We start from the raw sequence: 26,503 nt of genomic DNA, 5'->3' as shown, positions 1-26,503 counted from the left end.
TGTTGCTTTAGCTGTATCAAACCCAGTGGTTCAAAGACTTCTCTCATTTGCTTTCATGGTGAGAGTATGAGGCTGTTTATGGAGTCACATGGCTTATTCCCATCTCAGAGACACAATACAGCTTCAGTGTCAAAGGAGGTCAAAAGAAAGACGAAAGAAGATCGAATGAAGCCATATGATCAGCACATGTCAGTGCAGTTCCATTGGATGCACTTGTCAATTAAACCCTTCAAACAATTTTAATATTAGTATCGGGGAAGGAAAATAGAGACAAAGAAAGAAAGAAAGAAAGAAAGAAGAACAAAGTGAGTGGATTGAGAGAGTGAGAGAGAGAGAAGGGGGGGGGTGACTAAACTCTCGGAAAAAGCAAAAGGGGAAGTCTGCAAATAAAGGGAGAGGAGGAGAAACGCTAGAAACCACATGTGGCTGTTAGGAGCCATAATCCAGCTATGGAGCGAGACAGAATTGCTGGTAAGTAAATCTTTCTCTCTCGTTCAGTTTAAAAGACAGCTGAGAATGAGAATCTTTGTAAATCGTTTTGAAATTCGCCCTTTACTCTGGTTTTGTCTTGAGAGGGATGTATAGAAAGTACTGTGTTTTTAATTTCCACTTTGTGCAGGTTGGTCAGTTGGTGATCAGGCACAGTTGTGACACTCAATTGTGACACTCACATTTCGTTTGAATAAAAGCAGTTTGGAAGTATAGTAGTTGGTCCAAATAAACTGTTCTGTGTCATTTGTGTCTATCTATTCTTAACTATTTTTTCTTCCAAAAAGGAAATCAGTTTTCCAAGTAAAGTGCACAAATCATTATGTTTGGTTTATGTGGATTGTGCTTTTCATTTTTTAAGGAAGACACATGACCATGGGTGTGATTTTACCAATAAGGAAGTGGAACCTGATTTTAGTTTCTGCTTTTTGTGTTTTCTCATTATTTCTACTTCTTTCACACTGACTTTTAAATATTTTTTTTCTTTTTTTTTCAATACTGTTGTTACACACAGTTCATTGGTGAACTGATTGACATAATTGTTCAGTTTGAAGAAGAACAAGACAAAAGTATACTTTCTTGAATGTGGACAACTCCCTAGTGATTTCACAAAGTTACTAGAGTATATGTGTGAGAGTGACAGTGAGAAGGATTACCTTACTCAGCAGAATCTCCCATAAGGATTGTGTCAGTATCACACCGCAGAGCAGCTGTGCAGGGAGGGGTTTGTTGTGTGGCATGCCTCAAATCTTTGGAGCTCCTGTAACATCAGCTGTTAGTGGGCAATGCCACACGCCATGCACACACCCTGATACAGTATATTGTTTTTAATTTTTTTATCCATTTGTTTTGTACACCATAACGCTCGGTCTTTGTATGGTTGATCAGAATGTCATCTAAAACTGAGAAAGGCAAATATTTGTTTGGATGTGTTTTACATGTGACATCAAAGATTATTGCAGAATTGTATTGAATTGGTCTGCTATGCAGTTTAACAGGTGACCACAGAGGGGCGTTGGAGCTTTTCTGCATCCGAATATTATATATACTGTAGATTAAAATATAACTTTTGCTTGTGGTGAAAATGTTGACAAGGAAATGGATGGAGTAAGTGAAAGTGTCTTTGTGTTTATTTGTGTTGTGGAAAAGTGTTCATATGTGTGTAAAGCTGTTTTTATGTTTTGGTGTGTTGTGGTGCAGTGTGTGTGTCTGTTATCAGGGATGGGAACAGATTTCCAAACTGTAAGTTCAGCTTTGTCGAGGAAGTTGTGGGCAGAGCTACTTCCTGGTTCCGCGTATCCACTGGTTTGCATGTGTTGCCATAGCAATTAACACACCAGATTGTTTTGAAAGTGATATGTCGGAGAATCCTAGAACTTTTTGACCCTTGAGTCTCCTCTCAGAGCTTAGACACAAGATTATGTTACTTGTCAACACTTTAGTATAGTTAAGATAACAAGCACACAGAGAGAAACAATGATCATGTGTTAAATATAGATAACACTCTGGATTCTGTTGCGGTAGAATATAGCAGAAAAACCTAGTTGTGCTGGAGTGCTATTGTAATTTTAACAAATCATATATGTGTCTAAAGTGGACTAACGAAACAAAATCTTACATATTGTAACAAGGTTTGTTGATTAGAGAAGGAGGAGGCAAGAACCTGTGAACATTCAACATAAACTTTAATCCAAAAATAAACAAACAACAAAATGTAAGTAAAGTGGCTGCCCCTTACGGACGACTGTCGTATATAAACATAAAATGATATAAATTCCAGGCCTGGTCCTCTCTCGTCCTTTGTCATCACTCCTCCTTTTATCCTTCGGGAGCTTATCCGTGGGACTTTAGACCGGCGTGGTGTGAGTGCTCCCTGCGTTCCCAAGGCTCTCAGCCCCGTCCTGCTTGCCACATACCCCATCACAGGCCGGGGGGGGGGCACCCACGAGACTGCGCTCTACTCCGCCGCAGAAGTTGCAGCACCTGAGGGTAAAGACAGACGAGGCAAGAGAAAAGGAGACGGAAGGATAAGGAGGGACAGAGGCAAGAGAGGGGAGAGGGGAAAAAGGAAAAATAAATCTGGGTTTGTTTCCCAAAATGCACTGGTCCTCCACCAACTGGGTGAACTGCTCTGTGATGCTTGGCGGTGGCGCTGGATATCCCTCGGTGGATGGCTCGCTGGCTCCTCCGATGCCTGGTGGACGGCTCCGGCTCCTCCGGCTTTGGACACCCGGCAGCGAGTCCCCAGTTCCCTGCTCCTCCTTCTGATATTTTCTGTATGTATCGCAATTCTCTCTCGAATCAATTCTGAGCTTAGTTTTCAACAGCAGATGGCACTGCGTGCTTTAGAAACAACCGCAACCTGCTTCCTTCCAATTCCTTACACATACCTCTTAAACCTTCTATAAAATAATCATTAATAAAGTTTGAAAAGGTTGTAGCGAATTACAAGGGTGTTTGCAGTGGGCTGTTTACATTAATCTTGCGTCATAAAAGCATTCTGAGGTGCAAATACTTTGTCAGACTCAGCCGAATGCACGAGCGGTCTTCTTTGTGAGCATTTGAGCATGCGGTTAAAAAAATAACCTAGAGTGCCATCTGCTGCTAAAAACTAAGCTCAGAATCGATTTGCGATGCATTTGGAAAATATTAGAAATGATCCATGAATCGTGATGCATCGATTGTATTGTCCTAGCCCTACGGTAGACTCTGCTCAGCTCTGCTCGATGGCACCACAGATTTCCTACAGCAGCGAGGGCTCTTTAACAGCGCGTTCCTCCTTCCTCCTGAGTAGGGGTGGGTGATCTTCCCAAAATGAGTTGTACTATCGAGAATATCCAGACTGGAACAAGCCTATGAACTTATTTATTTGCAGAATTTAAAGGGCACCTATTGTGCCACTTTTTTACAAGATGTATAAGTCTTTGATGTCCCCAGAGTGTGTATGTGAAGCTCAAAATACCCCACAGATGATTTTTTATAGCATGTTAAAACGGCCAGTTTGGGGGGGTGAACAAAAACACTATTCTGCTTAAACATCTTATTATTATTATTCTTACCTCTTTTCTGACTGCTACTCCTCCAAGAGCTTTAATGCTACAAGCACCAAACTCGACACAGACTTTGGCCCTGGTGTCTAGTTAGTTGCTGTATCTTTTTAGACAGATCAGACGTACAGTTTTTTTTTTATATTAATTTTTTAAACTCAAAATTTTTCCATTGACTTACATTGACAGAGCAAAAATGCGCCCTCTAGAAGAGCAGTACCGTCCACTGGAGGAAGCCGGTTAAGAAATCACATTGTTTTCAGCCCAGTCAAATGACATAATGTTAAAAAGAGAGCGCTTCACAAGTTGTTTGTTTATGTCAACTGGAAATAATATGACGTCTTACACAGTTTATGGGTAAGTTCATCACTGTTGTAAACTAATTCGATCATACATTGTGCAGACGAGCCCCGCATTATATTAGACCAGATTACATTAGATTTGTCAGTTCGTCATTTGTATGCGTTTTAAGGCTTACAAGTTTGAACCATTCTAGCGACTGTACAATGTACAAGCACAGGAACACATTAAAGACTTACATTTAGATTTTGGATGCAGTTTTGAGTGACACAGAGACGGCTCGCGTCTCTAATGAAGCTCGCGCTCCGAACTCCTCCATTCTCGCTTCTATCATGTCCAAAATACATGGCGAATCTCATTCAAGCGAGCACAAGAACGCATCAAAATGCTTCTTTGTTTGAATGCTTATGTGTATAACTGTGTTCATTATGCGTGGCATCTGTGCAGATTTGTGCATTAAAGAGGCACGTCGTGTCGCCGGCGCCGCTGCAGCTCCCAGCATGAGCAGATGAGAGAGAGAGAAAGAGAGATAGAGAGAGTTTCGATACTGTCCTCAGTTTGTCAAGATTCATTATATCTTTGTTTATACCATCTAGAATATCAGTATTGATCGGGTGACTGCATGTTTGACACAGTTTATTGAACAGCTTAGTTAATCGACCGTTACGTTACACGCACATACATTCAGAGAGTTGCCGAGCCGAGCCGCGTCTCGTCCTCACTATGTTCGTCATTCGCACGTTTTCTGACCTTGTTAAATAAAACTTTCAAGCGATTGTATAAGATTCTATCACACGAACGCATTAAAAATGTACATTTAGAGTTTGAAAGCGATTTTGTGTGTGACAGAGACTGCTCGCGTCTCTAACAATGCTCGCACCCCGAAGCTCATTTATTCTCGCTGCGCTTCTATAAGCTGTTTCTTAAACAGCTTCTTTAACAGTGTTTTTAGACAGTATTGCTATTTCTGTGTTGCAAACATAAAGCAATAAGGAAAAAAAAAATAGGATAAAGATTTATAGATATAAAAACAGATGTTGCTGCAATGGCGATTAACATGAACAAATGAGCTTTGAAAGTGAAAGTAACTTGATAAAGATCTACATATTGATATTCTACTTAAACATCTTATTATTATTATTATTATTATGTTTGTTTATGCCATCTAGAATGTCAGTATTAATCAGGTGTTGTTTTACATAGTTTATTGAACAGGTTAGTTGATCGCATGGTGCTACTCATTCAGAGCTCGCAAGCCGCACCTCGTAACCGGCCGTAACTGTTCCTTCATAGATATGTATTGAAGCAGATAGCCTACTTTAATCTCTTGAATGAAGAAAACATTTCAAAACTCACGTGTAAGCATATGCTGTTGTCCCAAACAGTGACGGTGAAAACAGCATGCATATTTGTATATTTTTATTACTGATATGTTACCGTTTTAATTATTGCACATTATTTTCCATGTTGGATTTTTTATTTTTTTTTAATTATTATTATTATGACAAAATGTTTAAATAAACCTTGAAATATTAACAACATAAATTACAGTTATTATTTATTGGTAGGTTAATTAAGGTTATACTGGTGAGCCACTATATTTGACTAATCAGAAAATAATACATAGAAATACAATAAATTCTTTCTTTCTTTCTTTCTTTCTTTCTTTCTTTCTTTCATTGTGGCGTGGCCAGCTCAAGACCACCGAACAGACATGTGCGTTGGCTCTTTTACCTCAGGCTGCCCATCAAGGCTTTCTCAAGCCAGCATCAAAGTTTGATTTACGAACTTTATCTTCTAGTTGTGAATGAGCTGCTGCTGCCGTCCCCCTTTCAAGAAGAGGGGGGAGCTTCAAGAGCTCATGCAACAAACAAACAGGACAATCTCAAGCACTGAAAATGTCAGAAACTGTCAGTAATGGTGTTCAGCTCAAACCGGAGTCAGACAATGATGCCTACAGAGCCAGAGAATATATGCTGCATGGAAATAGAACAGGTAAATTTAGTTTAATTAAGTTTATAAATTATGTTGTCATCTTGTTATCCACTATTAGTACAAGCCTGTTGTAGCAGACCCTGTGCAAATGATGGCCAAAACTTTACTGATGAATTTTATTAAGTTTATTGTACATCACACAAAAGATGAAGCATCCGTTTTACTCCGGAAAATCACTCTAAGAGCTGAATAAAACACAGTACAAGAAATGCGCATTAAAGCCTTATCCATAAATGAATTTAGGTATATTTTGGGGCACATTACCTTCAAAAATAAAACTAATCCACTGGGTCCTCAGTGGCTCAGATGTTGGGAGAAAATGAAGACTCCTACAGTACGTTCACTCTTATATCCAACAACAGAACACAGGGATTGCTTACGAGACATTGTTGTCTGTAAATCTGCTCGAGCGCGAAGAAAATGGCGGACAGCGGACAACTCGCTGAGGGCGGAAACTATGCTAATGCAGGACTGTCAGTCAGTGGCCGTGGGTGTGGCCTGAGCAGTGTGATGTCACACTGCTCAGAGAGTCAAAACGGCATGTCTAATGAGACTGCTTTGGTTTAATGGGGATTAAAAAAAGGAGTGGGTGGCTCCAGTCAGCTCTGCCTTGGATCCTCCCACCCTTGGCTCCGCCGGATACCCTGTGCCTTGTGACTCCACCAGGTTTCCTCATCCCATCGGCTCCCCCTTGGTCAGTCGTCACTCTGCTTCCACCACTGACTTGAGAGCCTTCCGCTGTGCTCCGTCTCTCCACCCTTATGGCTTCAACAGGTTCCTCCTTCCCTCTGGCTCCGCCTCTGTCCTGGGGCACTCTGGATCCACCTTAAGCTGTGTCACTCAAGCCCATTGGCTCTCCATCTGTGCCCTGGGCTCCACTTCTAACAGCTCCATCTCCATTGGTCATCCCCCGGATGTTGCCTGTCAAGTCACCATCACGGCTCCTCCCTCCATTGACTCCACCGTGGGCTTTCGTCCTGGTTGTGCTCTGGGTCACTGCCACCTGGCCACTCTTTCCATCATCTCCACCATGGATGCTACCTCCATCATTGCCACCCTGTTCTCTCCTGCCTGCCCTCTTCCAGCCCTTCGCCTGCTCCTCGTTCACCTCCAAAGCCCCCACTTTTCCCTTTCTCGTTTCATCTCTTATGGTGCAAGGTCGCGCCTTTCTGGGAGGGGGCGTCATTTAGTTCATCACCATTACGAGGACATAAAAGATCACAATCTCTACAAATGTATGTGTTTTTCAGTCAGTGACTAGGTACTAGGTACGGTGTGTGTTCACACACAGGCAGCATCTGTGGACACATTTTGAATCACTGCACAATCACTCATCCAGTAGTTTAATCACATGGTTGTGTAATTTCAACAGCCTTTAAAGTGAACATCCTGTATTCAGTGACCTCCAAACCGGACACTCCAAGTAGTGGTCTTGTTCCATTAGTGGCGTATGGGATATCCTGAATGACTCATGACCTCACACGTGTACACAGACACACACACACACACACACACACACACATAAACCAACATATCATCAGTAATTATTACTCTGCTATTTTATAACAGAAAACCCAGTCTTACCTTTCAGAAACACTGGTGTTTAAGGGCTTTGTATAGCCACAGCTTTGGCACAGAGATTCAGAGAAAAAGTAGCACAGAATTATCTCAGTACTACCGTCCCTACTGACCAACAACACTGTAAGAAGTCACTTTTAAATGTATAAGGGAGTTCAAGGTTGTTTGTGTGCAAGAACAGTATGTCTATCAGTATGACTACTCAACAGGCCAAAATGGTAAATGGTAATGAAGAAATCTACTTAGAAACAAATAGCACCTTGTCCAAAAAAGCACCCAGTGTGTAGTAATTGCAGCAGTTTCCCTTTTGCTGAGATCTGTTCACACAGAATGTTCGGGAGAAATGTTTTTTGTCTGCATAAAAAATACCAGATGGGCTGAAGGAAATTGCAAATTCACTCTTTGACAGTAAGTGGAGCTTTCAGAAAAGCAGAAATACCCCAGTACCAAAGATGCATAACTTTTCGTTTATGACACCTGCTTGTCACAGAAAAGAAAGTCAAACAGTATTTACATGTTTTCACCCCAATCTGGGGTGCAACTCGCTTCTTAACTACCATACTATGATGCATTGTTGGAGAACTAGTTGCCACTGTTGAACTAGTTGCCACTGTTTTCTGAAACCATAATAACCTGGTCACATCGCTGTCATTTGAACCATATTGGTTCAAAAATATATAGGACTGTCGTTAATGATATCACACACAGGTGGTGCGGTAACTTATTAACTTAAAATTAACTTAGCTAATTAATCAATTCAATTAATGATAGATTATTATTGTTCATTTAAACAAAATGAAAACACTGTCTTCAACTAAAAACAGAAAACTGTTAAGCTAAACTACAAAAACGTGAATTTGTGATAACGGTGACGTCATGCACATGCGTGTTACGTGTTCAGTCTATAGGCGCGTAGTTTTCCTTTACAAAGTGACCTCGCCAACTACTGGCCTGGCATGCATAAGACAGCATTTTAAATCAGTTTCGCGGATCCGTGTGTGTGCAGAGATCGTTTTGACAACTTTGTCGTCTGACGCACATTTTTAGTACATTGTTGTTGTGTAAACATATACCCTAATTCATGTTTACATGCAGTATGCAGTAGCACAAATAGCTTGTTCTCAATATTTCTGTGCGTCGTGACATTCACAGATGGCGCGTTCTCATTTGTCTTGTCGAGCTTGAATGGTTTAAACTTTAAAGCATTTGCATGAAGTAGAGTGTGATCATATTATGTAATGCTAGCCAAAGGATGACATAAAAAACGGATGCTGCGTTAATTGCGTTAATTATTTTTAATGCGTTAAACTGAAAAAAATGTTTTATCACATGCGTTAACATTGACAGCACTACTTACAGCACAACCAATGTGTTTATGTGAATACGAGGTAAGACGGACATTGTGACAATATTTTCGTGTGTATTTGACCGTAAGCACAACAAGCCATGAAAAAGAGGTGGCTTTATGTGTACGCACTGGGAATGAAGCAGGAAATCATGCGCAACCCCCGCCAAAATTCAGACCAACCTTTCTTACGATTCGCATTTTTATTAGAAATTTCTGTGTGTTATTTGTAATTATTGGAGACATCAGATATTGATGGTACATAATAAATGATTTTTTTTTTTTTTACACATTTTAGCAATTTAAAACAACAATGTTTTTACACAGCATCCCTGCTCTCACCAGACTGCACCCCCGTTGGGAAACGCTGTGCTGGTACATTTCTCTCTGATATTAAATTAAATTAAATGTGGAGGATTTTAACTGTGACAAGATGATTGATAGGGCAGTTTAAACCGTGATAGGATGCTAAAAAGTAAGCGACAGAGTGGTCCTTTAAAGACGCAATTATGACAAAGTAGTACGTCCCAAAGCTTACCTACTCTTCTGCTACACACTCAAAAGTATGTCCTTTTTCTTCACAAAAACAGTACATTCTTTTAGGGCATAGTACAAGTAGGTTAATTGGGACTCAGCAATTGTTCCTTTTTGAAGGAACTCAACACTGCATTAATTGCAGTGAGGGACGTGTCTGAGGGACGTGTAACTTCACACCAGTACCACTGGCCGATGCAGTGCAGCGACGTCACATGGAGTGCCCGAGCATATAAATAGGGCACCTGCAAACACATCATCAGCTTCATTGTCTTCAGGAAGCTGCTTGTGTGTGTGCTGTGTAAAAAGCAGTGTAATTGTGTGTGGAAAAGCCTTGTGTTTGTCTGTAGTTATTATAATTCAACACAACCAGGAAAACAGTTTTGACTTTCATGTTGTGTGAAAGAAACAAAGACAGCAAAAATGGTGAATGAACAGTTTAAAAGATGTGTCCATCCTTGCCCTCCTACACCAGGCGATGGACACGAGTTGTGTGTCATCTGTTTAGGAACACAGCATGGGTGTTCAGCCCTTGAGGAGTTGGATGCGCTCAATGTGATACATTATTTGTGAGAAAGCTCCCTGGTTCCCTGCGTCGGTTGCAATTGCAGGGATCTCAGGTGGAGCTAGCAGAGGATCTTGAAGGGGTCTCCCTCACTTCTTTTGTTAGCTCCATGGCTCTCGAATCTATTCCGGAAGCCTGTGTAGTGGATTCTTCCAGGTTTTGGTTGAGAACATCTGCTCGCTTTTGGTTCTGGTTCTGAGGAGCTAGATGTGGAGTCAGTTGCAGACGTAACATCTAAGTTTGACACTCTCCCCTCCTATTAGAGCCCCACATACGATGAGCTTTTGGAGCTTATGACACATGCTATGGCCTGACTAGGTTTGAATTGGTCTGGCCCGAAGCACGGGATCATCTGTGGCCATTTAGATGAGAGATATCTGACAGGTCATAAGTCTCCAGCTCCAATAAGCCATCCTTTACTTCCGGACCTGCACACATAGGTGGCAGGTTCGTGGAAGCACCCTTACTCTGCTTACGTAGCTCCTTCAAGTTCAAGTTATGCGAATATCAAGGTAATGTGTGAGTGGGGTTAAGGACAAATACCTCGGGTTGATAAGAACTTAGCAAACTATCTCTCCCCGGGGAAGTGTTTGTCACTGAAGGCTTTCGTTTTGCCATCCAAGCCATGCCAGATAACATCTAAGCTGGTTTTCAAATCGTATGCGGTGGCAGGTCAGGCTGGTGGTGCCGCAGGCATACCTGGCTGACCTACTCAAAGACCTGGATCAGCGTGAGGATCTATCCACTGAGGCGTCTTCAAAACATTTATCCCTCGCAGCGTCTAAGCTCATCCAAAGTCTACTGGTCCGTCTCAGAGAACAATTTCATGGAGAGAGGAACAGAAGAGATGCCACAGGGCTGTGCTCTCCGATGGATATCCAGTGAGTGGAGCTGACAAGTGAATAGATAGTGTCACCTGCCTCCATTTTTAATAGGGTAGAGCAGTATATTAAATGTTTTTAAAAAGTAGAGCTATACGGATGATGTTTGAGGTGGATAAGTCGTGAAGCGACCCACTCTCGTATCTGTTGCCTTCTTCAGAATGGATGTTAAAGCAAGGCTATGCTCCTTTTTACATCTGTAAGTTAGAGCCTGACTGTTACAAATGCCAGCGAAGATCCCTCGATCGGCCACCGGAGGTCTCACTCTCCCAAGTATTAACTGGACTACAAATCCCAAGCACCCACATACCTGGCCTGATTACTGCGCACCTGTTTCACATCAGCCAGCTATTTAAGCCACACACACACACACACTCCTTGCGAAGTATTGTTTGCCCTGCTACAATTCTCAGCGTTTGTTTCCTGTTTCTGTCTGCCCATGTATCGACCTTGTTTGGATTACTGACCTTGGATTGTTTGTCGCCTGCCTGTTACCCAGTTGTTTGCCTGGACTGTTACTTTGATTGTTTCCTGCCCTGATCCTTTTCCCGGTTATGACTACGATTAATGTATTGCCTCTGACACTGTTGTTTACACTGGTGATAAGACCCACGCCTGCCTGTACTGTGAACTTGCTGCTTACCAATAAACCACTTATGGATCCCAACCAACCTGAGTCATCATCACAGAATACTTCGCCGCAAACAGATCCAGCGGTCCTCGTGCACTTCTTATGAATTATCAGCTCAAGGGAATTTGTTGGCATCTCACCAGCAGCAATTGGCCTGATTCACCACTGTAACGGAGGAGCTGGTGAAATCCCTACAAAATCTGCACCAACCCGCATCTGATCCAGGCCCTTCACCAACCTTCACCCACCAAGCGCCAGTGCCAGCACTGTTGTCACCTAGTCCTGTGAGAACCCATCCACGTCTCGCTTTCCCCGAAAAATAAATGCGTTTCCCCAATGCGTTGCAAGGGATTTCTCATGCAATGCTTCATGTTTATCAATCAGCAGCCCATGCTATATCCCACAGACGAAAGCAAAATCTCTCTGATGTGCTCTTGCTCACTGTAAAAGCACTGGACTGGCGTACCTGTCCAACTCGCATTCCAGTTTAATACTCTGTCTACTAAGGCATTGTTGGACTCTGGGGCAGCGGGCAACTTTATTGATGACAATTTAGTCAAAGTGCATAAAATACCATTAATACCGTACAGCTCTCCTTTGGCAATGGCAGCGCTAAGACGGACGCCCCCTAGGGACCGGTCACGTACTGCACACCACCACTGAACTCACCTTGCAAGTTGGAGCATTACAGACTGAAACAATCCACTCTCCACACAACCCGGTCATCCTTGGTTTACCCTGGCTACAGGATCATAATCCACTGATATCATGGCGGGAAAAACAGATAATTCGTTGGGACCCTATCTGCTCTTCCATGTGCTTAAAATCCATCCACCCCATCCCGGTGAGAACAACCACAGTAACTAACACTACCAATTCTGCCCCCAGTGTACCTCCTGAATATTCTGACCTGCTGGAGGTGTTTAGCAAAACTAAGGCTGCATTTACACTGCAAGTCTTAATGCACAAATCCGATCTTTTGACCATATCCGATTTTTTGGCCAGTGTGTTTACATTCACTTTAGACGCGACTGCTATCCGATATCTGTGTTTACATTACTTCCTGCCCCAAAATGATTGTCATTGATAGTTTTACATGCACTTGGGTTTTGAATGGCTGTGCTATTAAAATTATTTATATATTTCATGTTGAGTGGCCATGATTACCTGTCAGAATGGATAAGTTAACAGCTGTCAGTGTCATGGATGTGTTGCAGTGCGAATTCTGACTGAATGGATATAGACCGGAAAATAAAGGTAATTTGCGTTTGATATTTTATCTACAGTTATCAGTTTTAGAATCCCATTTTTTTTTAATTAATTCGAGCGAGCTAGGGAGAGAGCGCCCGTGCGCGCGAGAGAGAGTAGCTACAATGAAGCTTTTGGCTTATAAGAAAAACAACAACACAACGATCTCTTTTAAATTAACCGGGCAAAGGTTGAAATTTAGCTGCTGAATGTATGTGTGCGCGCACAATTTCTTTCTAGAAAAATAGATAACGTTAAACATATATCCCACCTCAATAATAAAGCTGCGAATTTTTAGTGCGAGTGCATACAAGCACGTCTGCTTCATAATACAACATAAAAGCTACCTTTTAGTGAGCAAACGTGCCACCCTCGCCTTGTGATGGCTTGGAATTCCAATGGGAATCGGATATACGTGTTTAGACGTAGGTCGCATGTCCAGAGATCGGATATGAATCAGATTTAAAACCACATTTGGAAGTGGCTCAGATCGGATGTGAAAAAAACGGATCTCATGTGAATTTTTGTGTTTACACGTGTGCAACTAATTCTGATCTGTGTCAGATGTGAGCAAAAGATCGGATTTTTTGTGCCAGTGTAAACACAGCCTAAAGCCACTCAACTACCACCGCACTGTGCCATCGAACTCCTTGCCAGGTACCACGCCACCTGGGGCAGAATCTTTCCCCTGTCACAGCCTGAAGTTGAAGCCATGAAAACTTACATAGTGGAGGAGCTAGCCAAAGGATTCATCCGCCCATCCACTTCACCGGCAGCAGCAGGGTTCTTCTTTATGGAGAAGAAAGATGGGGGCCTTCGACCTTGTATCGATTACGTGGGTTAAATGAAATAACTGTCAAGTTCAGATATCCACTAACCCTGGTTCCAGCAGCATTTGAACAGCTCAGAACTGCCAAAATTTTCACCAAGCTTGATCTACAATCCACCTATAGCCTTATTCGCATCCAGGCAGGGGATGAATGGAAGACTGCCTTCTCCATCAGCAGTGGCCACTATGAGTATCTTGTTATGCCCTTCGGGCTGTCAAATAGTCTGTCCGTGTTCCAGTCTTTCATAAATGACATATTCAGGGACATGCTGAACCAGTGTGTAATTGTATACATTGATGACATCTTGATCTACTCTGACACCCAAGAGGAGCACGTCAAGCAGGTCCAGGCAGTCTTAAATCGTCTCATCGAAAACCAACTTTATGCTAAAGCCAAAAAATGTGAATTCCATCAAACCTCAACTGCATTCCTTGGCTACATCATCAGTCCTGATGGGGTATCTATGGATGAGAGCAAAGTACGGGCAGTGCTCAAATGGCCTCAGCCTATTTCAATAAAAGATTTTTAGGATTTGCTAATTTCTACAGAAGGTTCATCAGGAACTTCAGCTCTGTCGTAGCTCCGCTCACCTCCATGGTAAAGAAAGGGAAAGCCAAGCTTCACTGGTCCACTGACGCCACACAAGCCTTCAACGAATTAAAGAACCGTTTCATTTCTGCACCCATCCTCCATCATCCCGACCCCAACATTCCATTCGTGGTGGAAGTAGATGCTTCAAATACAGGCATTGGTGCTATCCTCTCATAGCGGTAAAGCAATCCTCCTAAGCTTTTCCTCTGCGCCTATTATTCACGTAAACTTTCTGCCACTGAACAGAATTATGACGTTGGCAACCGTGAACTGCTCACCATAAAAGCTGCTTTTGAAGAATGGCGCCATTGGTTGGAGGGGGCAAAACATCCATTCCTGGTTCTGACAGACCATCGCAACCTTGAGTACTTGCGCTCTGCCAAAAGACTGAATCCCAGACAAACCAGATGGGCTCTGTTCTTCACTCGATTTAACTTATCAATCACATGTCGTCCTGGATCAAAAAACACCAAAGTTTACTCATTATCTCGCCAACATGACTGCACTCCTTGGAATCCCTCTCCAGACTCTGTTATTCCATCCTCCTTGATTCTAGCTCCAGTGGGACATCATCTCTGAAATAACCCTGGCGAACACTCAAAACCCACCCCCCCGGAATGCCTGTCCAATTGAACGTTTGTTCTGCCTAATCTAAGAGAAAAGGTAATTAGTTGGGTACACTCTTCTACAAGCTCCAGCCACCCAGGTATTACGGCCACAGTACATCAGTTCTGGTGGGAAACATTACAAGCTGACACCAGTACGTTCATGAACTCCTGTCACATCTGTGCCGCAGCAAAGTCTTCCAAGCTACCACCAGCAGGGCTACTACATCCCCTACCCACACCACAACGAACTTAGTCACACATAGCCATCGACTTCATCACCGACTTGCCAGTCTCACAAGGTAATACCACCATACTAACGGTCATTGATCATTTCTCCAAAGCATGCCGGTTGATACCCTTACCTAAACTCCCATCAGCATTTGAAACGGCAGAACACCTTTTCCACTACGTGTTCCGTTATTATGGCCTCCCTGAAGACATAGTATCTGACCGGGGCCCTCAATTTACATCAAGGGTCTGGACGGCCTTCTTCCATTTAATTAACAGGCTTCAGGCTATCACCCTCAGGCAAATGGCCAAACAGAACGTCTTAACCAAGAAATCACTAAGTTCCTCCGTATGTACTGTCAGCAGAACCAATCTGATTGGAGCCGCTTCCTCCCCTGGGCAGAATATGCACAAAATTTTTAAAGCCCTCCATGAAGTTAACACCCTTTCAGTGTGTTTTGGGGTTTCAACCTCCTGTTTTCTTGGTCTGGTGAGCCGTCTGAGGTACCTGCTGTGGATGATTGGTTCCGTCGGAGTGAGGCCGTATGGAATCAGGCTCATGTGCATTTACAACGGGACATAGACAGGAGTAAAGTGCAAGCTGATCATCATCATCGATCCAGCCCCAACTACTCGCCTGGACAGTGGGTGTGGCTTTCAACCCAGGACCTCCGGCTGCGCTTACCTTGCAAGAAACTCAGTCCCAGGTATGTGGGTCCCTTCAAAATCTTGAGACAAATTAATACTGTGTCATATCGCTTCCAACTGCCTGCTAATTATCGGATTTCTCCAACTTTTCATGTATCACTGTTGAAACTCTGTTACGAATGCCAGCGAACATCCCTCGATCGGCCACCAGAGGTCTCACTCTCCCAAGTATTAACTGGACTACAAATCCCAAGCACCCACATACCTGGCCTGATTACTGCGCACCTGTTTCACATCAGCCAGCTTTTTAAGCCACACACACACACACACACACACACACATACACATACATATACATATACATATACATACATACACACACACACACACACACACACACACACACACACTCCTGGTGATATGACCCACGCCTGCATGTACTGTGAGCTTGCTGTTTACCAATAAACCGCTTATGGATCCCAACCAACCTGAGTCGTCGTCACACTGACAAACATAGTCTGTTGGACCCCACCTGTTTATTAGCAGGGGCTTTAATTGGGGTGTTTCTCCATGCAAGAGTGACTAGATGGCTTATGCTTTTCAGTGAATGGGCAGAAGGGCTGACACATGAAACTAGAAAATAAAATAAAAACAACTTTTTATTTGTAGTCTTTCCCAGTTTTTCGACTGAGTTTTTTAAGCAAGGCTGCGCTACTGAATTTGGCTACGGGGTTAAGCTGGGCAGATTGAGTTGTTGCCCCTCCTAGTTTTAATTCTAAGAGTATGATTGTGCTCCAATAAACCTATTTTTTGGAAAACTAAAATCATTTTCTGTGCTCTCTGTCGATCACCTTAAAACTATCCATCTCATGTAGTATCTGCAAAGTTTGTATTAGTGGATCCCAAATCATGTCCCATATGGGTTTTTAATTCTGGTGAATGTTCAAAATATGCTTAAATTTTGGGCAAATACTCCCCATAACCTTTTTGCTTTCACAAGGTTCTCAGATCTTTTATGTTGGCAAAATTTGTATTATCATAATTTTTCTTTAAATTATGGCCTGTTTTCTGTTGGCTCCTAATTGACACCATATTCCCTTCACTTTTCTGAGGAGTAGGACAAATGAAAGCTGATGCTTCTTTAGTTCTATGAAGGGACTGGAAATATAAGTCTATCTATCTTAATGTACTGTCTGCCCTAAAGCTGCCGTAAGCCTCGACACAGCGATCTTGTTAGAAAGCCAAGAAAAATAAAGCTTCACTGAAGGTTGGCTGCTTTAACATATGCTGGCCTGGTTCTGAATCTAATGATTGTGTGCTGCTCAAGAGAGAGAGTGGGGGACTTCAGGTCATATTATTACTTTTTATCATCTAGATGTGTTTAGTTATTCGTTAGTAAACCTATCTAATTGCTTGTTTATTTCTTTATCTTACATCAGCTGGGTGTCTAAGTGTGGTGGGTTTGACAAGTTAGCATGGTCAAACTAACAGCACCATTCTTTAGGCAAAAAAACTTTCCCCACTGATGACCATTACACAATTTGGTATGTTTTGTGAGAAAATAATAGCAAATGTTTAACCCCTGGCCATCAGGCTTAGTCCAGCCTGGCGTATATTTCTGAAATCTCTGAATTGGTTTAGGAGCTGTTGCTTCTGAGAACAGTAGATTTTAATGGAAATTCTGGAGTAAGAGCTTATTACAGGATATCCATGAACAACTACAGGCTTTCATACGCATTGCTCTGGCATGGATTTCCTTTTTGCCATTTCTAGTTTTTCCTCTGTTTTCCAGGTGCGTGGGATGGACAAATGGAGTGCTCCCATAATCCCTCAAAAGCATGCTGGCTTTTCTTCAGAAACTGAAGCCAAAAGTAGCTCATGGGCTATGTTTGACTCAGCCAAACAGCTGTAGATACAGCATCAAATGTCACTCCATATAAATTTAAAAAGCATATTGTTTTAGTATATGGAAGCATATGGCCTAACCTCAGAAAAAACGGGTAATAGTCAAATGTAAATAGTATTATGTGAATGAATGTTACTTCAGGTAAGGGCACTTTTGACCCCATGGCCATTTAAAAACTAAACTTCCTTAAAACTCACTTTTCACACTCACTTATTTATTTATTTATTTAATTTGTCTCCTAACAATGTTTATCAGTGGATATACATGCATCACAGCTGAATTCTGTCATTTTTTTTTTTTAACCCACAAAAACAAATGTCATTTGGGCCAGCTTGAAATGATGCACAAGTGTTCACTTTATTTTTATTTCACAATTTCACACATTGCAAGTCTCATATTTCATATCAAGTAGGCTACCATAACTGTAAATAATTAGTGGAAAAATGTAAAGATTTATATAAATAATTTTTATACAATAAGTTTGTTTATTTCACTCTTTTTTTACTCACTCTTGTTTATATAATAGGTATATATATATATATATATATATATATATATATATATATATATATATATGTAGCTCCCAACTTTGTGGGAACAGTTTTGGGATGGCCCTTTCCTGTTCCAACATGACTGTGCACCAGTGCACAAAGCAAGGTCCATAAAGACATGGATGAGCGAGTTTGGTGTGGATGAAGCTTCATGGAATGGGTTTCCATGGCTGAGCAGCTGCATCCAAGCCTTACATCACCAAGTGCAATGCAAAGCATCGGATGCAGTGGGGTAAAGCACGCCACCACTGGACTCTAGAGCAGTGGAGACGTGTTCTCTGGAGTGACGAATCATGCTTCTCTGTCTGGCAATCCGATGGACGAGTCTGGGTTTGGTGGTTGCCAGGAGAACGGTACTTGCCTGACTGCATTGTGCCAAATGTAAAGTTTGGTGGAGGGGGGATTATGGTGTGGGGCTCTTTTTCAGGGGTTGGGCTTGGCCCTTTAGTTCGAGTGAAAGGAACACTTAATGCTTCAAGATACCAAGACATTTCGGACAATTTCATGCTCCCAACTTTGTGGGAACAGTTTTGGGATGGCCCTTTCCTGTTCCAACATGACTGTGCACCAGTGCACAAAGCAAGGTCCATAAAGACATGGATGAGCGAGTTTGGTGTGGATGAACTTGACTGGCCTGCACAGAGTCCTGACCTCAACCCGATAGAGCACCTTTGGGATGAATTAGAGCAAAGACTGCAAACCAGGCCTTCTCGTCCAACATCAGTGCCTGACCTCACAAATGTTGTGGAAAGCCTTCCCAGAAGAGTTGAAGCTGTTATAGCTGCAAAGGGTTGGCCAACTCCATATTAAACCCTACGGATTAAGAATCGGATGTCGTTAAAGTTCATGTGCACGTAAAGGCAGACGTCCCAAAACATTTGTCAATATAGTGTATATATTTTAATTAGGAATGCACCGATACCAGTATCGGTATCAGGCCCGATACCAAGCTCATGCAGCAGTTCGCCTATAGTGCTGCTTACCTGGATTTAACAGTATTCACTGTACACTTTCGGTTGTGTTAGTGTGATCAGACGTCCTGTTTTTCCCGGGACAGTTCTGTATTTCAGCTCTATTTTTAGTGCTCCGACTTATTGAGAAAAAAATCATGTTTTGTCCCGTATTTCATCTTTCCTAAATTGTCGTTACAACTGGGTGACCATAGAAAGGAGTAGTAGTGTTCTGTCACGCAAGAACAGCCCAATCAATTCGTCACAGAACAAAATTACCATCTAATCACAATGGACTACTTGCAGACGGGTGCAATTCTACTTTATTACGGCTCGAGCGTTTCCGGTCAGGGTTCAGCGCACTTATATACAGAGAGCTTCTTGTGAAAATGCAGATTATTACTATGTTTTAGGGCTGCCAAATGTTTTTTAATTAATCATATTCTCTGCATTAACATTAATTATCTTCAACCTGTTGAAATGTTTATTAATGGGCCATTCCACTGAATGGGTGACATTTGCTTGTTGTAACTCTTCAAAATTAAACTTTGTTTTTTATCTTTTTTCAACACTGAATCTAATACTACACACATTTAACTATTCAAAATGTCTATTGGTCAATCTCAGGCAACTTTATTTAAGTTTTTACAAGGTTTCAAAGCAGAAGATGGATGCATGTCAGTTAATTCCTTTGTATTCACCTCAAGAAAGTGTTTATTTTGAAGAAATGGTTGGTTATGTGTTCAAATAAAAGATATTTGTGACAAAAAAAATCACTTTATATTAAGGCAAGGTGTATTTTAATAAAAAACGCAAAGCAATTTTCTCATTTAAAAGAAAACAAAAGCCGCAAGTTTGTATATTTTTAAATAATTTAATTTATTTAACAATTGTGTAAATGATGGATCAAACAAAACTAATAAAAACAGTGGTTTAACTTTATTTTTCTAGAAAAATAAATAAATTTAGTAACAGGACTGAGCACTTTGTAACAGGAATGAACACTGGGTAACAGGACTGAGTGTCCATATGTGTGTGTATGTGTGCGAGAAAGAGAGTGTGTACATGGCCGTGTGTGCATGTGTGTGAGTGAGATTTCTGTGTTGAAGGGATGTTCTATGTGATAGTAGTACATCACAATGAAGGAGGTAGAAAGAGAAAGAAGGAGAGCGAGGAAAAGAGAGAGGGGGGAGAGGGAGGGAAGGAAAGACAAAAAATGGGGAAAAAGATAGGGTTGCTGGTGTGTTTCACTCCTTCCCTTGCAGTATGCCATAGGTGTGTGTTTCTTGCACCTGCAAAGTATAGGTTCTCTCCATCTTCTACAAAAGATAAGAAAGAGAAAGAAAAAAAAGATTAAGTCACGTCGTGGTGGACTGGCTCCCTGCAATTATGGCATTCACACTGTAAAACTAATCCTAAAAATCTACAATTTAAGTAATTTCAACTGTAAAACTCATGATACAGGTGAATAGTATTATATCAACTAATATTCACACAATTAAATCAACAAAACAGAGGACTCCACTCATTCCTGTTACTCTTAAGTCAGTCCTGTTATTTTTCATTTAAGTAACATGACTGAAAGTAACAGGATTGAGTTTTTAAGCAAAAATGATCAAATACATGTTGGAAGTACATGCTAATATCACGAGGACACTGAGCAAATACTAGTGACTTACCTAAGGTTAATATTTTTAAAATAAACAAATAACATCAAAAAAATAATTTGGGTAACAGGACAGTACGTTTGAGATTGACCTTCTTAGTCATAGTTACAATTTCATCAAATATACAGAAATTAAAATGAGAGAACTTACTTTTGGTCTTCTCATGGCCTGCATAAGATCCAGATGATGCAACTTCCCGTTGAAAATGTGTCTTGTGGAATGTTCCAAGTTTTTTAGAGGGGGAAATGTGTGAGGGTAACAGGACTGAGTGAAAACCTGGGGACATGACTAAAATGTGTATTTTATATAACATATTATGGATTTATTATTACATTTCTTTTTGTTTAGCATAGATGGTATATGAAGTATCACAACAATGCAAAAATAATAAGATTTCTGAAAGATTTTAATGATTATATTTCATGATAAAGTTTAGGTTTAGATAGCGGGGACATGTAACAAATGCTATTTTTTTAGTATTCTCAGTAGTTTTTAATACTGTTTTAAAATATATATTTTAAATTTGCAGTTAGATTAATGTTTAGGACACTTTGCTTAATAATAAAATATATTTTAGAGTTCATTTTCATGCATATTTATACATAAAATGTCCTGGGGACAGAAATGGCACCCATTCAGTGGAATGGCCCTAATATATTTCCCTTCCAAATGCGCATTCTGAATAATAAATAAATATATTTCCCCACTAACCTACCGCCGTCAAGTGCTTGTCTTCTCATTAGCAGTGTTTTTCTCTTACTCATCATATTTGATACCTGTTAAATTTACATTTAAATTTGACTGATAAACACCCTTAAGAAAGCGCATGGTATAACTATGGGTGACAACGCATTATCACGATGGCTAAACCATTTTACGTTACAGTTGCACTGCAAACAAATACAAGTTAAAACCGTCAAGCATCGCTGATTCCCTCCTGACAATCTGTTAACAGAATGACAACTGTAAAAGTCCGTTAGCATCGCGCGCTAGCTGCTTTCTGACTGTAAAGGAGCTCGGAAGAGCATACAAGACATGCACAAACCAAGCTGACGATTAAACAGCAGTATAACTTACCTTTCATATAATAGTTATAATTAATCAAATACTTATGAAGGCGAACCATGTTTACTATAGTAAGAGTGTAGTAACTATAGTTAATTTTCGTACGAGCAGTATTGCTTGCTTTTTTTTTATTCCAGTGATTGAAATAGTTGAATAAATGTGATAACTGCCTTAACTATGTTAAATATTTAATTAATCTTAAAGAATAACGCAATGACAGCTACTACTTTGAATAATAAGATTTTTGGCATAAATGTGTGAATTACATACAAGTGATTGTCAGTAAAAAATGGCACAGAATAATTTAGTGACTATATTATGTTTATTCTTATCTTATTCATCACATCTCACACTGCAGCGTCGCGATCACCAGAGCGCTGACACCCTGTGGTGAAAGAATCACATCTTATGTTGGATTAAAACTTAAAGTTCCGTTGAGTTTGGAAAGGTCTGTACACGGTAATCATCAGAATATCTCTTCTCCTGTCTCTGAATAGGCTATGTCTGGAATTTAAAATCATCCCGAGGACTCTAATTTTAAGAGGGGTTTAGTTAGGTTTTGTGATAACGGCGCATTGAAAATATATACAACCGGAAACAACTGAGCCGTAATATTTCAAACCGGAAGTGCGTTACGAGGCTCAGTGAAAGTAGTCCATTCGTTATTGATTAGTGAAGGCGAGATCGCGCTTGAATGACACGGACCAGAAGCGCTCTCTCTCGCGTGCGCGCTCTCTCTTTCTTGCGCGCGATCCCAGTTCTCTCAGACAGCGCGCTATCAGTACTCCTTGCGCCTGAATGGTCAAATGCACACATAGTTTTCAAAATGTTCATCGTGTGGAGTATCTCACGCAAATACAGTCGGTTATGGCTTAAGTGGACTTAATCAGGTGGGTGAAAACATGATATGTGTCAGAGTATATTACATCCATGGATTCGGTCTTAAAAGGACAGTAACCTAATTAAATATTTGTCATTAATGTTATTAAAACAACAAAAGATGTTAAATAAATGTCTGTGTGTGTGTGTGTGTGTGTGTGTATATATATATATATATATATATATATATATATATATATATATATACCTGGTCACCCTAGGTTGTTTACATTGGTAAAGGCAGGTTAAAAAAGACTTGATGTTTGTTTTTAATTTATTTATTATGACTTTGTTAATTATGCCCTTTGAAGGTTATTTGACATTGTGAAATTTGTGCTTAAAGTTTATAAAATATTATTAAAAATTATTATTACACATAAAAATTATTACTTTCTTCATTGGAGTAATAATATAGAAGCTGTCTTACATTTATCAGTCTCACTGTGTTGTGCTTGAAAAACTGCCACATCACCTTTTCAAAAAAAAAAAAAAAAAAAAAGAAAGGAAGAAAGAAATTAATAAATGTATAGGCATCGGTATCGGCGAGTACCAGAAAAAAAAGTATCGGTACTCGTACACTGTCCTTAAAAAATGGTATCGGTGCATCCCTAATTTTAATGTAATAATGATCAGTTTTATGACGAAAGTCATCTGGGACAAAGGTAAATACAGTTCTAATCTAATATTATATTACTTTCATATAACAAAATAAAAATGTGCTTGAAACTTTTCAAATCAGGAGATGAATCTCATGGAAGGTTTCTGATGTTACTACATTGTTCCATCTGAATCTGTTAGTCAGCTGTTGCAGAAACTCTAAGTTGTTCACCTGAGCATAAAATAGTTGTACAAAGAAATAACAAATACTGATAGTTTATTAGTTTGTGCTGAGTGACATTACAATGAAATTCTCTGTCATGTATTATATGCCATACTGTATATGTTGTGTCGTCGCATGCTTTATTCATTACTATTTGTGTGCCAAGTGTGAGAAACTCTTAAGGGATTTTCAAAGCACTGTGAATATTGCAGGCACTTTGGCAAACTCATATATGTATCTGGGAAAGTTTGTCTCTGGAATATCTGGCCCAACTTTAGAGAGATTGTGTTTTCTCCCAAGTCATAAACAACTGGGTGGTGGGATTTTGAATCCAGTGGCAGAGTGGTTTGGACATGCATGTGATCTCTTTTAGACTGTAAGTTTTATATTGACCTTATTCACATATCCAGATTTTTTCATATAAAGCATATACTGGAAGTGAGTAAGATACTTAAATGAGCAGTTCAGATTTTATTAAACTCTTAAAGTTTATGACAGTCTGCTATTAACTTTACTATCAAGCTGTTGGTGTGAGAAAATTATACTGTCTTTCAGCAAATTTATTCAGATGCCATTACATTAAAAGGTCAAAATAAATGTCACACAAGTGTTTAGCTCTGATTTCAATAATTATAAAAAAATGAAGTATTTTATAGTTTTCCATTCAAAGAATTGATTCTTCCAAAAAGGTAATATAAGACCAGAGGCCTCATTTATAAAACGAGTGTACGCACAAATTTGATCTTAGAATGTGTGTACACTAAAATCCACACTGACGTTCATATTTATAAAAACTGTCTTTGCTGTGGAAAAGTACTAAGCACCATGTCAGGGTCTAAGCAGGCGTATGCACTTTTCCTTGTGGCAGAGAGTCGGAGTAGGCTACTGCAAGTATTTGGAAATCTAAGTCATTCTTGCCCGCTCGCGATTCTCAAGTAAAGGATTTTGACATTGACTGGTGCTCTTTTATATGTTATTGACTTTACCTCTGGAAGAGAGGCGTGTACACGTTTTTTGTGTGTACATTTGTTCTCTGAATCACACACATTTGAGAAATGATTGTAAGATCAAATGTAGGATGGTTTCTGTGCAACATTTTATAAAAGAGGCCCTAGAAGTCACTGCATGGTCATGCAACATCGTACATAAGGAACCTCATATGTTTTTGGTATTTTTTTAGCCAATCTTTTATTCGGTTGTAAAGTCTGACGTCACGCAGCAGCGCTTCCGGGTCCTAACGCTCTATCTCGTACCACAAGAAAACAACAAATTGTGCTAATATACACACACGATGTGGTGTAATACTATCAAAAAATAATAATCATAATCTTCATACCAAAATCCCAGATGGCCAGACAGTGATTCATCTTTTATAAATCGTTAAAATATTAATGTCTGTGACGCTGTGAGCACGGAGGCTGTTGTGTAGACTAAGTATTTTAAATGTTTAACTTTTTTAAATGTTAAACGTTTAATATGAATAAATAGCGCTCATAAACGGCCATCGCGATGGCATTCTCAAGTGAAACGAGTCGAAGCTTAGACCCAGAAACGGCGTTCCTTACGTCACGACTTAACAAGCGGATAGCCAAAGCAGTTTGAAAGGGAATAGACCTATATTTTATCAATGGCTATTTCTCTACCCATCATTTAAAAATAGCAGGAGTGCCTAAAAGTAACATACATTCACAAACAGACATACGTCACTTCAAACTGACAGAGATATACTATTAGACTGATTTTTCAACCACATGAGAAAAAAAAAAAAAAAATCATGCTTTGGTAAATCATAATTATATGAGATTTAAAAGTCGAAAATTATGAGATACGAAGTCGAAATTATGAGATACGAAGTCATAATTATGACATAAAATGATGGACTTATGAGATAAAAAGTCATGATTATAAGTTGAAATGTCGAGAAAAAGTCTCTTATAGTATCTTTTTATATATAATTTTGGCTTTTATGTCATAATTGACTTTTTAATCTCATAATTTTAACTTTTTTACATTTTTTTATGTCAAACATCCTACTTTTTATCTCATAGTTATCAATTAGTATTTCATAATTTCATCTTTTTATGTCATAGTTGATTTTCCAAAGCATTTTTTTTCTTATGTGGTGAAAATGGGCTTCCATAGATTTACTATTATCATGTATGAATTTAGCAAATATAGACAGAGCCATATAGAAATGAACAGTGTTCTGTCTGAGAGACATGTAGGCTGAATTGGATTGCAGTCCATGGTGAGTTTGTCAGTAATGCATTATTGTCTGCACCAACAACTAAAGAAGGAAAAATAAAGAATAGCACTTAATAATTGCACACACTTTTTCTTAAGCATGGAGTCCTTTGTCCGCCAGTTGACCTGCTATATCTTAGAAGATGCTAAAATGCTTAATTAAATATCAGAACCAGGGCAGCTCCTCTGGGCATCCAGTGATCTAATGCACTCCAACAGTGATGCTGGCACTGGCACCAAACAGGATATCTGCATTCAGACAAGCATGACAAAACAGCACACAACAGGCCACTTTTCTGATATGATATGACCTGATATGAATTTGTTTCTCAGTTTAGCAGTGTGAGGAAGATGATTATGATTCAGTCTAAGTTTTCTTGTCTGAGATGAATCTGACCATTGAGTGATGTTTAGTTTATTGGGAGAATAGAGTGTCCTTAGTGCATAGACGGTTGTGGCCACATGGAGATAAAACAGAAGTAGAAAACTTCAGAGGGTAAAGGTGACTTTCCAATAAGTACATACAAAATGAGAAATATTTTGACGAGCATCCAATCATGGAAAGTCAGACGTAAAGGTCCAAAATAACACTCACCTTCACAAAACACTTCACAAAAATAGTTCATAAGTATATAACAGCCTTTAAAATGACTTAAAATATATATAACAATGAGGCAATAATAATTGGTTCAAAGAAAGCATCAAAAGCAAGTAATTTTATGATTTTATTGAACAAGCTGTTAAAATACATAATACATAGATTTATGTATTATAACAAATGCCGGCAGGGGCAGGACAGTCATGGCCTAATAGTTAGAGAGTCAGGCTGGTAACCCGAAGGTTGCAGGTTTGTTTCTCAATATTGGCAGGAAATGATTGAGCAAGGCACCTAACTGCTAATTG

The 26,503-nt window shown here is 40.0% G+C and overlaps 1 protein-coding gene across 1 annotated transcript in view; it reads left to right on the top strand.

Annotated features, from left to right (window-relative positions):
• Window positions 1-242: 242 nt before the first annotated feature.
• septin9b (septin 9b) overlaps window positions 243-26,503 on the top strand; it is a 77,330-nt gene continuing 51,069 nt past the window's right edge. The window contains exon 1 of the mRNA XM_051897100.1: window positions 243-471. Coding sequence (XP_051753060.1) covers window positions 450-471 — 22 coding nt within the window. The 5' untranslated portion in view covers window positions 243-449. The remainder of the gene's footprint in view (window positions 472-26,503) is intronic.

The sequence above is a fragment of the Ctenopharyngodon idella genome, chromosome 6 (genome assembly GCF_019924925.1).
Source record: "Ctenopharyngodon idella isolate HZGC_01 chromosome 6, HZGC01, whole genome shotgun sequence".
In the NCBI taxonomy this organism is placed as follows: Eukaryota; Metazoa; Chordata; class Actinopteri; order Cypriniformes; family Xenocyprididae; genus Ctenopharyngodon; species Ctenopharyngodon idella.
The sequence above is the reverse complement of the archived record's forward strand: the minus strand, read 5'-3'. Positions and strand labels throughout refer to the sequence as shown.